Source organism: Saccostrea cucullata, unplaced genomic scaffold (assembly GCF_032062105.1).
Source record: "Saccostrea cucullata isolate Sc308-1 unplaced genomic scaffold, CSIRO_AGI_Scuc_v1 ctg1069, whole genome shotgun sequence".
Classification (NCBI taxonomy): Eukaryota; Metazoa; Mollusca; class Bivalvia; order Ostreida; family Ostreidae; genus Saccostrea; species Saccostrea cuccullata.
Genome location: NW_026924431.1, coordinates 171,725 through 190,480, shown reverse-complemented (window position 1 = coordinate 190,480; position 18,756 = coordinate 171,725). Strand labels below are relative to the sequence as shown.

The window sequence follows — 18,756 nt, the reverse complement described above, 5'->3', positions numbered from 1 at the left end:
AGATTGATTTAAAAAAAAATAATAATACAAACACACATACCAAAGAGGACTAAAAGAGGGCTAAAAGGGTCATTTCTCTCATATTATAATACTAGTATATTATTCCACACGAATGGGTCTTCGCTCCATCCTTTTTTTTTTTTTTTAAAAAGCTTATCTTCAAAATTAGCCCTTTAGTACCAGTCATGTAAGGCAAGTTTTCTCTCTGTTAAGCGTCCACTCATCTTTCAAATATTCTACCTACCTATTCGCAAAAAAGCACACATATAGCATATTTGTCAAATCTTTATTTTCTGTGATTTGTTTTGATATCTTCTCTATCTTCTTATCAATCCCAGGCAGATCCTCATTCGTAATCTTCGTCAAAAAATTAAGCAGATCTCTCCTCATTTGCTGGCTGATTATTAAAGATATTACAAAAATGATCAAATTTTAAAACTAAAATGGTATTGCAGTTTTCTTTACCAAATGATAGTCGACAGGTATGATATCATACCTTAAATATTATACAGTTATTGACTGGGTATGAGGGCAACATATGATTTGTTGGACCTGAAGGTGAAAATGTTGCCCGAGGCCGCAGGATATTTATAAGGGTATAACAATAAGTTATAACTGACGGTTATTAGTAATTTGTTGACATCCTCCTCCTAGCCTCCTTAAGAAGTTCATCATTCCTTTTTTTTCCTCATAAAAATATCTTTAATAATAATAAATTTCATAAATAATTTATTGTTAAAAACAGAAATACCAAAAATATACATGTCAATTTACTAAGGAATGATAGACATTTATTCCAGTTGGAGTAACTCCCCTTCAAAGGGTCGAAGAACCTTAATAAGTTTCAACTAAGTATATTAATTTTTACTGCGTATTCCGAAGTTAATTCCATTTGTTGAAATTGTGAAAATGGGAGCTAAGTGGGTGGCTGGCAAAAGGGTACCTTATTTGTAAGGGTAACCCCTCCTACAATTTTCAAGAAAGGAACTTTTATGTTTTGCAGATAAATTGTATCTATCAGGCCTCTGAATTTAAAAATTAAATCACCGACTGGATCCTATAAATCATACTTCAAAAAAAATTTTAAATGAAATATTTAGTCGTCAAATTTTAAGGCGCGACTATATTAGTAATATACAAGAAATTTCGCGAAATCGAGGGGACATTAAATCTCAGTCTGTTGGCCTGTCCCTCTGTCACAAAAACTTGAACTTGAACCTTGCTCATAACTTTTGAACGAGTAGAAATATGCTTTCATATGTAAATTACCTTCCAAATTTAATTTAATTTTTGATTCCCTGACATATAAACCATAAAGTTTGACCTACTTTCAAAAATGTTATCTTTTTACATAACTTTTAAAAGATTGAACTTTCATATTTGATATGTGCAAATACCTGTGACAAGATATTTCCGAACATGCTGATTATTTTTACATCTTAACTTTGACTTCATGTTTAACCCAATTTTCAAAAATTTTAATTTAGGGATAACCTTTGGATGACATATAATATCACCGTATACAACGGGTAACGCGGGGGAGTCGCTAAAAAGTAAGGGGGAGTCGTTTTCAACGTATGGCGGAGTCGATTTTCACCGCTTCGGAGTCAGAAGAGATGTGGGTCACGTCTTTTTTCGATGTATGTAAGATGTATTTTCAAAAAACAACTTGCCCACGGAAGGTAGCTATAGTTAAGCTTTCCGTTGGTCATTTTCCCGGCTAGCATATACGTCTAGTTTTCTCAAACACTTCGAAACTATTCGACATATTTCATATTTACGTTGATCGAGTGGTTAAAACATGCATAGTTTGCACAATCTACGACTTGTGTAGGGATTATGACAGTTAAAACGGCAACGGTGAATATGGCCTTTATATTTAATTGACATAATATGCCATAAATAATGGCATCCCATCCACCAAAACATCGAAAGATTAAGCGGGGAACTACAATTCTTTGAATTAGTTGTTGATCGCTTCTTTATAAGAAACTTCGATGAAATACTGGTATTCTTTAAAACTAAAATATTATTAAGCATTATCTACAATTAAGTTGAACATTTTTATGGTGATTTGATTTTTTTTCTGAAAATACCATTTTTGAGAACTTTGCCATTTTTTTTAAAACAAACTATTGCATTAAGGGTACCTCTTTTGTATAGATAACCCCCTGCAGTTTTCAAGATGGGAACTTTTTATGCACCACCTTCCCAAACGAACTTAAGGGCTCATATCACATTGTTCACCTATATCTACAATCTTTTTTTGACTTTTACTTGACGGAAAAACTCTGAAAGTTCATACTTGGTACAGAGATTGCTTAAGACTCAAGGATTTGTCATGATCTTGATCCAATTTCATACCAACAAAGTCAAAGTCACTGGCTTAAAAAGTATACATTTTTATCTTTATGCTATAACGCTGATTTTGTTATGGAGACTCGATCGCTGTAACATACTTGTTACTGAGATTACTTATAACCTGATGGGCTTTCATGACCCTGACTCGAGTCACTCCAGAATATTGCTTACGATCCAAGGGTCTGTACGTTATAACCTTGACCCAAGTCATTCCAGAATGTTCAAAGTAACTGGTAGAAAAAGTATAAAATTCTTGTCTGGGCTACATGTCATCGGAATCAGTGAAACTTCGCCCTTAGTACAAAAGATTGCTCGATCATGCATGTCCTTAATTCAAGTTTAAAGTGATTGTGTTAAACTGTAGAATGACTTACAGACCAAATTATTCACCTCTGGCCCAAACCAGGCCACTGATATCATGTTGTCATCAATGTATAATTATATATTTACATAATCTGAACATTTTTTCCTTTATTGTTCCTGACGCTTTTCCAAAAGCAAGGGGACATTTAATCTTGGCCATCTGTCACACAAACTTGAACGCTTTGTCATAACTTTTGAATGAGAAGAGATAGGGTTTTCATGTTTCACATGAATATTACCTGTGACAAGACCTTTCCCAATATGCCATGATTTTTGACCCCGGGATCTACCAAGATGACTTTAAATTTGACCTACTTTTTCCAAAAATTAACATTTCCCGATGGTACTTAACTTCTGAAAGAGAAAAAAACCATGCACAGCTCAGAAATCTGTAGAGGAATTCCCCCAAAATGACTTATAGACGTGTATATAAGGTATTTTGAATTGCTCACAACTTTTGGAAGAGAAAAGATACGGCTTTCAAATTACACGTTTATTACTGGTGACAAAGCTTTTCTAAATATCTTAAATGGCTTTTTACCCTATGACCTTAAAGTTTGACCTACTTTTCAAATGTGATTTCCAAATAATTTTTTATTGAGAAGAGAGAAGGCTTTCATATTTGAACATTTACTGTAACAAGATCTTTCTGAGCATGCTCTAATGTTTGACCCCTTGACCTTAATGTTAGACCTAATTTTTTTTAATAAATTAACTTTGGTGATAATTTTTGAATGATCGACATATGACAGGGCATTCATATTTGACATTCCATCCTTTAAGGCTCAGAAAAGAGGTCTGGAGACCACAATTCAAGTGAAAGCACATTCTGCTCAGGGTAGAAATAATTACTGAATGGCACAATGTCTTTTAATAACAAATTCAACCATTCGTTACCATTTGATAACAAAGAAAACAGTAAAATACACTACATAGTAAATAAAGAATATCTATATGGTGGTTCAAAGCACATACTGCTTTAAAGAAAGAACAACTGTAAAATGATGTACTGAGATCAACACAGATGCATGTACAAAGGGTTATACTTGTTTAATCTGGATGACACTGATTCTAAAGAAATTGACTTGATTAGAAAACATCCTGGATTAGACAACATTTAAATATGTAAAAATTAAAACATATTCAACAACATTTCAGATTAAACAATAGCTGGATTAGACAAGTTTCACTGTACATGTACTTTTTCATTAAATGTAAATTAGCACTATTTTTTTTTTTACAAAAAAAGATTCAAATTCATGTAAATTAGTAGCTCCAATCTCTCTCTCTCTTGCTCTCTCTCTCTCTCAAACAAAACAAAATAACAAAAAACAAGATTATACACAGTTAATAGAATCGTCATTATTATTGTCACTTAAATACACAGTTAATAGAACCATCGTTATTGTCACAAAGTCGCTTTGTCCAGAAGAAAACTGTGTCCCCAGCACAACTTCATTAGTAATGAAAACAGAAATTTGTAAGTTGTCCCAAAAGAAAAAATCAGACATAGACAACTTGATTCTACATTATAATTTTAGTCCCCGGGTTTATTAATAAACAAACGATCCTCTTCACAACATTTGTAAATGAAAGCAGGAATTCGTTGTGTCTATTAGGTTTACAGGGGTCTGTGGAGGGCGGTGGTGTGGGTCGGGGGGTGGTGATGACCATAGGGGTGGTGGTTTGTTGGACTGGATTGGTGAGTAGGAACGCTGAAAATCAGAGAATTAAATACTTAGTCCAAAGAAACATTATCATGAGAATTTGGATCGTGCATCAAATTTACTTTTAATAAGAGAACAATCTACAAAACTGATTATTTAATAATGAAGTTTAAAAAGATTTAACAAGCTTTCAATTAATTAAAATTGTCACGCAATTCAGCAATATTATGTGATGTCCACACAGCACTTCTACAAACTACAGACACAGATGCACAACTATTTTCATTTTAAACAGTCACCAACAATTCACAAGACAAGCAGTTCTATATTCACCTGAAAAATCCACATAAGTTCCTGGGAAGAGTTCTAGCCCACTAGCAGCAGGAGTAGTAGTACCTAAAATGTTATATTCAGTGTATTTATCTAAAATAAATCTTCACATTTTGTATACAACAAATGTGATACAACATGAGAACAAATTAAGTCTGTAGGACATAACTATGACTGTAAAACCCTGTCTTTTCTACACAAGCTAAATTAGCTTTGTTCTTCACTGCATGGCATCTTTTCAAATTCATATATACCTGGTACTTATTCAGGTATCCAATATGTTTGTGCAAATTTCAATCTTCTCCTATTTAATATATTTCTTTAATAGTCTCCCTGCTGGAAAGAGTGGGCTGCTTTACTGAAGATGATTTGTTGTTGCCTCCCTATGCTGAACTCGAGGCACAACAATGGCAACAACATTCAACGAAAACAAACACCGCTTTACATAGTGTATACGCTGACTGGCATTCATTAAAAGCTGTCTCAATCGGGATGGAAATATATTGGACTCTATTTTGAATCACGATCACTCACAAAAGAAATGTCCACAAGATACAATGAACAGCAAGGTCATACAAGTAAAGAGGTGCTGTCAGCTCTATCAACTACAAGTAATGATATTGAAGGAGGGGGGGGGGGGGTTTACAAGAAACATGCATTTGGGATTCCTCTTCCTCAAATCTGATTAGATGGTTTTTCTTATAGGACTTTTTTTTAATAATTTTATATGATGTAGTATAATGTATGGTGCGGTGTGAAAATCTTGCTATATTATTTTTGTTAAAGACTTCTTCATGGCACGGTTCTTTACTTTAATCCTGATGGGAAGCTCTAATAGTTAACAGTTCATATTGGAAGAAGAGAGATGTTTTGAATTACTTACAGTAAAACTTGTTTAGTACAAACATGGATATTGTGAATTCACTGATATAGTGAAGTTATCTTGGATCCCCAGCTATAAAAAAATTAACCAATTCTTTATACAATATATAATGAATTAGGGTTTATAGTAGTTTCATAGGTCCAAGTGACTTTGTTATATCTGAGTTTTACTGTATTTGAAAGTTATAGTGTGGTTGTAAAAGCATCGTCGGAAACCCATGGTTAATTACACTTCTTTCCTCTCCATCATCATGATGGAGAGAGGAACGAAGCGTAATCAGCCGTGGGTTTCCGACGATGTTGTAAAAGTTGAAAATTTGTACACATTTTAGTTATTCTCACTAATTATATGTAATACAGTTGAAGTTTATAATTAATAATTAATTCATAGTTAAGAATAACTTGACAATGCAACATGGTTACAACATTTTTATGTATTACTAAAATTTACAATTGTTTGATGAAATATTTCAATTTATTAGAGACAAAGTACAATGTTTCTTTACTTTCTTAAATTATGATTCCCTTATATTGAGTTTCAATTTCTTTTATAATATTAGAACTTGAAGACATGGCATATGATTAAAACAATTCAAGTTTTTTAAAGTTGATAACAAGTCAAAGAACTCAATCATGAATGAAATGAAAAAAGCTAAATTAATGATTTTATATGATTTACATCATATCCTTCCTCATGGTACAATGTTATAATATCATTCCTTGGCTTTTCAATTCAAAGGAACATTCTATCATAAACTAAAAATGAAAATGGACTGGGCAATAAGCACTGTCTTTAAAATTCCTGTCTCTTGGCTAAATACAGTTAGAATCAACGACACAGTCTCCATCGGCCACACTGAATGAGTACCCACTGGTACACTGTAACTCCATACCCTGGCTGCCCAAACACACGTAAAATTTACCACAATCCCCGGGGTCTCCGTAAAATTTCTCATAGTATGATGTGACCCCGTCACACATCTCTGTAAAAGTGGAACAAAAAAATCAGATCCATGGTAACTGGCTGGAGAATATGTGAGCCAGATACCCAGAATACTTTAGGCTTTGGAAAAAGCTGGTATAGTGGCTAATTACAGGGGTGTAGAAAGCTGTGTTGACAACTGGCATCTGAAGCAGGAATGGTAGTTAATCATCAAGGTTTAAAAAGCTGGTACAATGGTAATCATGATTTGGACATTTTAGTAAGCTGGAATACTTGCACAATGGTACACCATGGTCAATGTAATAAATAGTATTTATAAAGCTTTGGGATTGCTCACCTATATTCAGTGCTTGTAAAATGATAATCTGTGCATTTTTATTAGTAGAAGGTATTAGATTAAAAGCAAATCAAAGATTATAGTTTAAAATTCAATTTCGAACACTCTAGAATATATATTAAATCAGGATTCTTCATGTACATGTATATTGTATATTATAATAACTTCTTTAATCTTGAAAAATCTTTAAGTTTTGCACTGATGTTTCTGTAAGTGAATACTGTCAGTGTGAAAATATAAAATTTAACTCTTGAACATGTATACTATAATTCGATTCCAGAGTTAAAAATATCATCAATTCTTGAACCTTGAATTTCTATACAACCAACTCAAAGTTTGCATAGAGAAGAGTAAATCCACACAATTTTATAACATCTATTGAAAAGAAACTTGTCAGCAATTATTTCATAATCTTTTTATTTTTAATCTCAATTCAACATTATACAGTGTCATCAAATCCTCTGAAACGTAACACATCAGTCATTATAACTTGCTAACTTCAATATAACACAACTGTCTGATACTAGATACACGTGGGATCTTCAACACAACTCTTTGTGGGGAGATCGAATCTCATCCTCTTTGGCGTTCTAGGACAGCTGATTGTTTGGGCGTTTTCTCTCATACACACGATAAACTCGTAACATTTGTCTGTCTTGTAGAACACCTCGCCCTGGGTTAGCTCCCCTTCACAGAATTCTGGAACCAGAATGGAAGAGTTTTAACTCCCTGAATGGCTTTCTTCCCTTGCAAACATACCCCATCCAATGCCAATTGCAATAACGCATTCCTCCATGCTGCATTCAATGACATGTGTTTTATACGCAGTTTGAATTATAAATGATAAACATTTGCCATACTGCATTCCTCCATGCTTCATGTGTTTTTTATACAGTTTGAATTATAAATAACATCTTCAATACTGCATTCCTTCATGCTCTGTCATTCAAAACAAGATTCATTTTATACAGGAATTCACCACTCATTCTAATCCTACTTCCATTGTTACTCTTCATTCATCAAATCAAAACAAGATACTGTAATCATCCATGACCATGCACCAAGTCCTCTTACAGTAAAGAAAATCTTTGTTTCATGATTTGAATATTCAAGACAAAAGAAAGATGACTTTAAAGCCAATCACTTTCATGATAAACAAAACCTTTCTCAATCAAACCTTCTCCCAGAGAGTGCAAGAGTAAAGAATGGTAAAATATGTACCAGTATGTAAACATCTCAAAGACCATGCAATAAAGTATAGATATCACATTCAAAATAATACGGAATTATACAACTTATCACCAAGTTCAGAGTATACTGTAGAGTCATTAGTAATATCAATGTAAATCTCATGTGCAAGTTGGGGTAAATTTCATATATACTTGTATGATACAAATATACAATTTGCATGCACAATTTCAATCAGATTAAAAATATGCAGTCATTTTATTTATTCATTTAAATTATTTATTCATTTAATATCAAAATTATAAATCTAGTTTTATAATAACTTTCTACTTAAAGGAAATGTTGTGTATGCTTAATCTTTATTCAAAATGTATAAATGACTTTAATGTTTTTTAAAAATACAAAGTCACCTAAGTTATTATTTGAAAAATATTGCAGATATTCTAATTAGTTCTTTTCAATTTTATATCAAAAGCTTGCTTTTGTGTTTAAGCACAAAAGGTAACTCTTTTTAAATTAAGGATTCCTATAAGGCAGCTACAAAACATGTTAAGATTTTTACTTACTTTCTGGTTTCATGGATGTCTTGCCCGCTCTCAGGTTCCCGATAGGAAGAGCGGTGGTGACCACAGCCACTGTGGCTTGCTCTATGGCTAGGGACTGTTCATACACCGCTAGAGGACCCACCACGATGGAGATCTGACCGTTAACCGTGGTGCGCGGCGCAATCTCTATCAGAATACCAAAGATGTACTCCTGCAGAGTCTGGTCTTGTTGACCTTTGAACTGTAGCACGAAATTAATTTTCTCTCTGGCCCCATCTGTCCTGTAATTTCAATACAAGAAATATGTGTTGATGATGTACTGAAAAATTACAAGTTGTGCATTTCAAAGAAGCAAAGAAGAACTGATATTTATGCTTAACATTGCAAGCTACTTTTTTTTCTCATATGTGTACATGAACTATACAATTCTTTGACTTTGTCAAACTCCTTTATAAATAGTACACATGATATAGAGGTTAGACTGTAGAGCTGTAACTTACGTGATAGAGGCCACTTCACATTTTTCATAGATGTCCCTGAATCTGTCTCTTCCAACATACAAGTTGGTCAACTAAAAATAAATAAATTTACACATTAATTTCATCTTCAAAATGATTTGCAAAAAATAAAATATCATAATGATTTGTAAAACAATTTTTTTTTCAAATTTACAAATAAACAAGAGCACCACAAAGCAGAAAATGATGCAAAAAGCATAGGATCCTGATGTGAATTACTGTAAACCAAGTTTTATTCATCTGAAAACACTCTGAAAACACAGAATATGGGTTAAAGCTGACAGATAATCATTGAATGGTACTCACATATTGACAGAAAGGATCTGCAATGGCTTTAAAGGCTGCTGACTGGGGGTTAGCTAAGTCTGGAGTCCAAGTCAGGTTCAGCAATACAAAGGAGGCATTGATGATTGTATTCACTGATAAAGAAAAGAAAATTGTGATAAACTACTGTGTCTTAACAAAGAAAGTTAATATATAAATTCGCAACTCACATTAGAATAGTTGGTAATAACACAATTTGAATTGTTAACAAAATTAATGATTCCAAAAAACAGATGAGTAAAAATTAAACATTTTTTTAAATGGCAAAATTATTAATTTTTTTTAAATTATTCTTTAAACTGTTATTTTCCTTATCATCCTTCAGGATATACAGTAAACATGCTTATAACCCTAGGGACTATAATTTTGATTCATTATAAACATAATTCTTTATATATCCATTAAGAATACAATATGCTTTAAAACCACACGGATTGACAATCACTTCACTGTAAGCAAGAATCCATGATTATGACCGTGTTGGCTTTAACCTTGTTTTATTGTAGACAGACCTACCTGGACTCTCTGTAGTCATTACATAGTCCTGTATCAGGTAGTTAGAGATGTTGATGGGGAAGTTCTCCATCTCTCCCCCGAGGTACACCAGCTGCTGACCTATAAACATCATGTCCTTGTTCTCTACGTTGAAGTGGTCGGCCCGCTTACTGATGATGTCCTGGATAATCTCCTTAGGAATCTCCTCAGTACCGTTAAATATCACGTTAAAGGTCAAGGTGTGCACAGGTGTGTCTCTGTCAAAGAAATTTGACAGGGTAAAAAGGGCATGGGTTTTAATTAATTTTTGTTCTTACAAATTCCATAAATTAAATTCTTGCATTTTTTTAATCATATAATTCAGGAAACAGTAATTATGATTATATAAGGAAGTTGTTTTCTATAATTTGAAATTCTTTTATGCAATTTGATTGACTTTTAAAAAGCTAGCTATGCCTTAAAACCAGACTTTAGATATATTATCTCTTATACAGTATTTTTACAACTTCACTGCTCATCTCCCAAAAAATAAAACCACCAACTAGTGACAAACATTTAAAGCTTACCCTATTTTTGTGAAGAAACATCTGTAGAATCTATCAGAGAGTTGGCTATTCTTGAAGAAGTTGTCAATCTGAAAAAAAAAAATCAAAACACTATGAACTTTGTGCATATATTTCAACTGCATGAACCTTTATCCATCAACTGTTCAACAGATTTTACTTGGAATGGTATAAGTATTTGATCATTTAGAATTAAATAAAACCTGTGATAACTTACATCACCACAGAAGAGATTCTCAAAGTCCTTAAACAGGGCCGAGTTAGAATCAGCATACTGAGAGTTGTAGGAAAACTCATGGATAAAGTAGGTCATGTTGGATAGCCAAGCATCTGAAAAAAGGAATTAAAAGTTTTAAAACTGCTACATGCTATGTAAACTATGAACTTTCTGATGTTCAAGCATTAATTAAATAAAATCTTATACTTTATGCTTCAAAGTACAGACTGCCCATAAATGACTAAATATGATAATTTTTAATGGTCTTCTATTAACCACTGCTCATAAAATCATTATTTAATCATGGAAAAATTTAAAAAAACCTTTAAAATGATGTCATATAAAATCATATAAAAAATATCATTAGGAGACTCTATTAAGTATAAAAATTTTCAGAAATACTGACCATGTAAGATGTACTCCCAGCTGTCATAGAACACTAACAGGTCACCCACCAGATGTCCAAGATTGTTCAGGTATCGATATCGTGGGGCGTCCTCAAATATAATGCCAGAAACTAGATCCTTGTATTCACCGATGTTTACCAAACCACCAAACTGGAGGTCAACTGATATAGTTGTTGGGTTGTTACTGAAAGAGAATTAAAACAGTATTCTCTAATCCCTTTTCTTAACTAGATTTTTTTTCTAACCTTGAAGTAATTTTATTCTTTTTATATTAATGTTAAAAACTGCATACTGTCTTACCCAAACTGAACAACTTCACAGCCTTCATATGTTGGGAAAATCCTTTTGTGTGATCTCATCAACTTGTCAATCTGTGGAAAAAAAAGTAGAAAAATCTTACACATCCTCACAAGCTTAAAATCTAACACATCCTCAACATCAATGAAGTCAATGGAAATCACTTGATATACTAACAACAGATATTTGAACTACATGGTTTGGTCAATTGAATTAATGAAAAATTTTCTAATCCTCATAAAACTTATTAAACATGTGGAAAACATGAGGTTTATAAATTGCAATCTGACACCCTGTCTAGACACAAAATCTATCGTTTTTAATTTCATACTCACATCTTGACAGAAGAGTGTAGCATGCTGTTTGTATCTGGCAGAGTTTTTGTCCATCAGGTCGCTGGTGTAGGTCAGATTGAGGACACGGAATGTCAGGGGCACCGTGGTGTAGTCCGTATAGTACTCAGAGAATATCAGGAACTGTCCCAGCAGGTAACCCAGGAAGTTCTTATATCTCTGTAGAGGCTGCTCCTTCATCAGCTGGAAGAACTTCTGTTGGAGTTCAGGGGTGAAATGGGTTCCCTCAAAGGTCAGGTCAAAGTACACCCGGGTCGGGTTATTTCTAGAAAACAAAGGGGTCTTTTTAGTCAGCACTGATATGCAAAAAAAACTCTATGTAAAAGATGCCAAAAATACTTAATAAAGCCTAGCTTGACTGTAGACTTACCCATACTGTTTAACTTCACATCCCACTAACTTTGGTAGGTCAACACCAAAGGTGCCAACTAGTCTTTCCAGCTGTAAATCAAATAAGAAATCATTTTTATTATCACTGTTGTTTCCAATAGCATTGTAAAATTTCATAATTGAATACATGTACATTCTCCTTCTATTCAAACATTAAAATTTAAATGAATTATTAAATATTTGAGCAAGTTGCCAATAAAGCTTTGACTACATTTACACTGTAAGTTGCTGCAAGTCACAAAGTGGGACCACACAAATCCAATAATTTGCTTTAGTAAAAAAATGATCATTATCACATCTTTCACAAGAAAACATTGATGTAGCCATCAATTGTCGCCCGGGAAAAATATGAAGTGAACCATGGAAATTACTCTTGATCATCAAAACGCTTCGATTTGTTGATAAAGACATGCGCCTGAATGATTGAGACTACGATGGAGAAAATTTACGGAAAGCTTTAAGTCAGATTAAAATCAAACAAAAACGATACACTTTTAAACTTCACCAATTCCTTATGTAACTGTTGGCTGCATAAAATATAAATTAAAATCAGTCACATGGATCACCTATCACCAAAAATATATTTGACTTAATGAATATAAATCACAAACTGTGTAATGTACGTTTTTGTGCAAAAAGTAAAATTTAATTTTCTGAAAAAGGGACCTGTCGTTTTTTCAATAGTAGATGATAATCAACTTTATATATTAAATATGGAAAACATATATATTTTTAAAGATGTACTTCATGAACAAGTATATTTTGTATATCGTAATTTATAATGGGAAAGAACATTCTGATGTACATGTATAATCTTTTTAATGTTTAGTTAACCTTCAGTTCTGAATAACTTCTCCCACCTAAATCCCCATACATCAAAACTTAAACTTATATGGTCCTCCGGGCTGCAATGATGGACTTTTATTGGACTTGATCATGTGACCAACAAGTAGAGGTATCTCTATCCTAATCCTTATACATGTTTAATATTCAATTTCTTAAAAAACTGATGGGAAAAAAAGAATATAACTATCCTTACATCTTTACAGAGGTCAGCCGAGTATTCTTTGAACATGAAGGAGTTGGGATTCCTAAGCTCGTCTGACCAGGTCAGGTTTAGGATCTGTAAGTCCATGGGGAGCTTGGTGGTGGCGTAGTCATTGATGTGGACGAAAATGTCCCCGATGACCACCCCCTCCGAGTCCTTGTAGTAGTAATGAGGCAGGTCCTTATAGATAATGTCCAGAATCTGCTTCTCACTCAGCGAGGGCTGGTCACCAGTAAACACTAGTTCCCAATTTAAAGAGGTGGGGTTGTTTCTGCAAGAAATTGACTTTGTTGTTCAATTTCAACTGTTTATAAACCAATCTTTTTTTCAACTGTTTATATAAACCAATATTTTTTAATTCAGAAATTTAAATTTAACACAGAATTTGTTGATGATTTGTTAAAATGTTTCTGATGAAAATCTTTATATGCAATGAAATAAGTGTAAGTTAATACATAATGATTTATTGTGCATCAAACTGTCTATTAACTTCTTACGCATGTACATTTCTTTAAAAAGTCACTAGTTTATAATTCAATATTCAGCACATCTTTTACACATTTAGAGCCAAATTGAAAAAATTACCCATAGGCAACAACTCTGCATTCCTTATAGTCAGCAAATGCATTGGGGTATTTTCTTATAATTCTATCAATCTGAAAGAAAAAAAAATATGCATTTTGAACAAAATCCTAATTTCATAGAAAACTGAAATAAAATCAGAAGACATATATATATTTCTACTTTATATTTTTTGGCCAGTCGTAACTTACATCAGCACAGAAGAGATCAGCGTGGGCTCTGAATTCATACGTTCTGTTGTCCAGCAAGCCTGGGGTAAAGGTCAAATTCCTGGCAATGGATCGGAATTTAAATCCTGTAATAATGGCTGGAAAAAAAAGATAGCATTTTATTTTCAGTGACATTAGTTAAAGATTGGTCAAAATTAATTACCGTATAAAATCAAATAAAAATTTTCAATGCAAAAATATCAAGACTTAAAATCTCTACATATAGCTAATGCAAGAAATGAGATTTTTTTCTACCTTAAAATCCATCAGGCTGTGCCTGCCCATAATTTACACATACCTGTCTCACAAAGAGGCCCGGTGAAATCTGGGGGACAGATGCAGGTAAAGGAGCCCTGGTTGTTGATACACTGGGCACCATTTTTACAAGGTCTGTCATAGCATTCATTGATGTCTGAATGATAAACATAAATTTAAATACATGGTGATTACTTGATAATATAACTGCAGTTTAAAGATACAAGTATTCTATGACATTCTTACAGCCTTACAGTCTGTCAAAACTGATGGCTATATCAGTCTTTTATGAATACCAGTATATCATTTTTGTTTTGGTTTAAAATATACATAAATGTTTGATATAGGAATTTTCCATTTTAACTTTGTTTAATATTATAAGTGGGCTTTCACTGAATACATTGTCCTTATACAAATCTCTGTTTCCTTCAGACTTTGTATTGACTCTCACCTATTTCACAGTTAGTGCCGGTCCAGCCCGGGGGACAGATACACTTGTAGGACCCCGGGGTGTTGACACACTCCGCTCCGTTCTGACACGGGCGGATAACAAGACACTCGTTGATTTCTACAAACAGTCAACAAAATATATCTAAAGTCAAAAACAGTCATTTTACGCTCCTGAAAATGAGTCAGAATTCTTCAGCTAGAAATATAAAGTTGCACTTTGCTTTATCTTTAAAACTGACACCTTGAATACCATGGACATATCAAAGTCCAAAGACATCTTGAAGTCCCAACCACTTATCATTGAAGTATTTTACCCTAAAAATCTCGAAATTTGAGATATATTGAAGCTTTTCCTTTGCACCAACAAGTTTGAAATAATAAGATTTGAATGACAGTGTACTTTAAATAAAACTGAAGAATTTCATTAATATTGAACTGAAAATTGATTTTTTACATTTGTCACTTACTGAAAACTAACCAACATGTATCACTTAAATCCAATTTGACATCTTTGTATGACAGAACTGTCTACTTACCTGTATCACAATTCTTTCCTGTCCATCCTGGTGCACAGCTGCATGAATATGATCCAAAACTGTCATAACATGTGGCCCCATTCTTACAAGGTCTGTATAAAACACACTCATTGATGTCTGAAAGACAAAAATTGTTTCAAATCTTACTACAATCAGAAACTTTCAAATCTTAATACAATCAGAAAAAGAAGCTTCAACAGGGTCAGCACTGCTTATTAAGATACTGAAATTTTAAAGGGCATTATCTTGACAAATCGAATTAAAGTCAAGTCAAAGGGACATTTAATTTACTGCTTTTGCATCCTCTTAAAACTAATTCAGATATTGAAATTTTAAGGGCATTATCCTAACAAATCCATACAAAGTCAAAGGGACATAACACTTACTGCTTTCACATCTCTCGCCGGTAAATCCTGGAGGACATGTGCACTTAAAGCTTCCCACCAGGTTCTCACAGGTTCCTCCATTCAGACACGGGTTGTTAAGACACTCGTCTGTATCTACAAAGGGAAGAGAAGCAAAATATTACATTCCAGAACCTACGGCAGAATCTTAACCAAGAGTTGTGTACAGTGGAACTTCGGTATCTCAAAGAACCAATATTTTGTATACAAATACCATGGATATGTGTCAAAGAATTTGGAAGTCCCAACCAATATTCTAAAAAGTATTTTATCCTTAATATCTCAAATCCTTGTGAATTTTTTTGTCACACTGAGCTCAAGATAGCAAGGTTTGACAATAAGCACATAACAAACGTATAGAGCCAAAATTAAGATTTTTGTTGAGCTGAGACGACAGTAAAACTTGGTTATAACGAAGTCACTCGGACCTATGAAATTTCATTGCTATATCCATAATTAGTTATATCTGCATTAGGCATTTGCTAAATTTAAAAAGCTAGGGATCCAAGATAACTTTGCAAAATCCATGAATTTGCAATATCTGTGTTCCTACTAAATGAGATATACTGTATAAGTTTGAGAGTATTGAAGTATTCTTTATATAGAAAAAGAGATATGACTTGCCATTATCACAGTTTCTGCCTGATCTCCCTGGGGGACACTGACAGATGTAGGACCCCACCGTGTCAATACAGGTCCCTCCAAACTTACAGGGGTTACTCTTACACTCATCATGGTCTGTAAAGAGAGGAAAATTTGTCACCGTCAGATTTATTTCAAAACAAATTAAAAAGACTCAGCCTATCTTTTACTCCGGAAAGTTTAAACTTCTATATGACTATAACTTACTGTATTGACATAGGTTGCCCTCAAAGCCTGGTTTACATTTACAGATGTAGGAGCCTGGCGTGTTCTCACAAATGGCGTCATTGAGGCAGGGATTGTCAATCAAACATTCATTTATATCTGAAAAAGTTTTTTTTTTTCAAAGTAAATAAAGGCATTCATCTTATCTTTTATCTAAGATATGCTGTTCATGTTTTAAAATTGTTACATTAAACTAATGGACAAATTTAGGGGTTTTAATTCTTTCTTGTAACCAAACAAATTTATCTCAGGCCAAAAAAAAAATTAATAGTTTCTCAGGCCAAAAAAATCAAAATTCAATGCAACAGACAGGCTTTTTTTTTCTTTTGAAGCAGGTTTTACACCTTGATAATATCTACTAATTAATAAGTTTTGTTCTCTGAAATTAGTTATAATATGCATTAATCTTTAATGTTATTCTATACATTTATTTAAAAGTTTATTCATAACATACTGTAAATTTAGAAGAAATATATAGTTTTTCTAATAAAAACGTCTATCTTAGCATTCAAACTTTTTTTTTTTCAACTTGGAAAAATAGCAAATTGAGTTATTTCCCTTTTCAATATGTCAATAAAATTGATCAATGCGGCCGTTTTTGATCTGATGCGGCGGTGCCTGAGAAACTATTGATTAATTTTTTTTGGCCTCAGTATCTTTCGTTTTTTTGTACTTCAATATCAATATAATATATGTATTAGAGAATTCAAGGCCCCTGGCCCAAAGTACAATACAATTTAAATCACAAGTATTTGCAAAGTCGGGCTCAAGCATAAAACAATATGTAACATCTTTATCATTTTGGCTTACCGATGTGACAATATTTCCCCTCCCATCCGACCTGACACTGGCACGTGAACGACCCCTGAGTGTTGATACAGAGAGCGTTATTCTGACACAGCGTGAGATTCAGGCACTCATTCATATCTGGGTAAAGAAAAAAAATTAGCTGATTAAATATACACGGATTTCATTTGTGGACAAAACTAAATGAACCAATGGCATTCTTTCCTTTCACACAAAAGAGAGGCATTTCCAAATTTTCATTGCAAAAATTACAGAGAAAATATTTTAAAAATAAAATAAGAATGTTTTTTTTCATGTACACTTAGTTTGAAGTGAGTTTTTTGCTGTTATTTATAACTGTTTCATAACCCTGCATCTTTTGGTAAAAGAAATTTACACATTGGAAATGTTTCACATTTTTCTCAGCAACATTACCTTGTTCACACATATCCCCTCGCCAGCCTGGCGGACATTCACATCTAAAACCTCCAGGTATGTTGATACAGGTGGCGCCGTTCTGACACACCTGCATCTTACACTCGTCAATATCAATAGTACAGTTAGCCCCCTCCCAATGTTCTGTACATCTACACGTGTAGCCGCCCAGGGTGTTAATACAGAACCCGCCATTCTGACAAATTCCCACAAATTCGATACACTCGTTGATATCTGAAAATTAATATCATACTTATCTTATGAATCAGGTAGTTTTAAGAACTCAAGGTAAGAATCGATATTTGAAGTTTACAATTTTCATAAAAATAACATTGGGAAAATCAAAATTTCTCCCGTTTTGTCAACATATACACCACATTTGCTTGTGCACCTGCAGTAACTGTAAGAGTTATTTCCCCTAATTGAGAGTGAATGTAGACATCCCTATTTAACAACACATTTAATACTATGGAAATATTTTGTAATTAGAACTGTATAAATGATGTATTGATATGACTGCTTTAATGTGATATGATATTAAGGCTGTTTTATTTCAGGGCTGTTTGGTTCACTTGAAGTTCTTTTCCCCTTTGTGTCTGAAAAGAGCTGAACCATGAATGGCTTGCTGATTCAATAAACCACCTGTCACAGACAAACTGATATCACAACTTCTGAAATCGGATTAAACCTTACCCATAGTGCAGTATTCTCCTGTGAAGCCAGGGGGACATTTACACTGATATCCTCCATTGATGTTAATACAGGTTCCTCCATTAAGACAGGCATTGGGATTCAGACATTCATTTTTGTCTGAAAATATCAAAGAAATAATCAGTATTTAGTTAACAATAAACCTATCACATCCATGACATACAAAGTTCTGTACATGTTTACTATAAATATTTGTCCACGTTAATAGGTGATTTAACTATCTTCTGCTTGAATTCTTTTAATAAAATAAAACTTTTATCTATGTTCAACAATTATGCAGATTTATGTAAAAA

The 18,756-nt window shown here is 33.3% G+C and overlaps 1 protein-coding gene across 1 annotated transcript in view; it reads right to left on the bottom strand.

The window, feature by feature from the left end:
- Positions 1-7,283: 7,283 nt before the first annotated feature.
- Positions 7,284-18,756, bottom strand: part of LOC134266417 (fibrillin-1-like) — a 47,824-nt gene continuing 36,351 nt past the window's right edge. The window contains 23 exon segments of the mRNA XM_062748662.1: positions 7,284-7,582; positions 8,638-8,897; positions 9,117-9,187; positions 9,441-9,553; positions 9,975-10,210; positions 10,520-10,587; positions 10,734-10,846; positions 11,140-11,324; positions 11,441-11,511; positions 11,773-12,055; positions 12,161-12,231; positions 13,220-13,499; positions 13,814-13,884; positions 14,002-14,117; positions 14,318-14,431; positions 14,726-14,842; positions 15,261-15,377; positions 15,647-15,760; positions 16,289-16,402; positions 16,514-16,630; positions 17,342-17,458; positions 17,753-17,986; positions 18,446-18,562. Of these exon segments, the coding sequence (XP_062604646.1) occupies positions 7,407-7,582; positions 8,638-8,897; positions 9,117-9,187; positions 9,441-9,553; positions 9,975-10,210; positions 10,520-10,587; positions 10,734-10,846; positions 11,140-11,324; positions 11,441-11,511; positions 11,773-12,055; positions 12,161-12,231; positions 13,220-13,499; positions 13,814-13,884; positions 14,002-14,117; positions 14,318-14,431; positions 14,726-14,842; positions 15,261-15,377; positions 15,647-15,760; positions 16,289-16,402; positions 16,514-16,630; positions 17,342-17,458; positions 17,753-17,986; positions 18,446-18,562 (3,275 nt within the window). The 3' untranslated portion in view covers positions 7,284-7,406.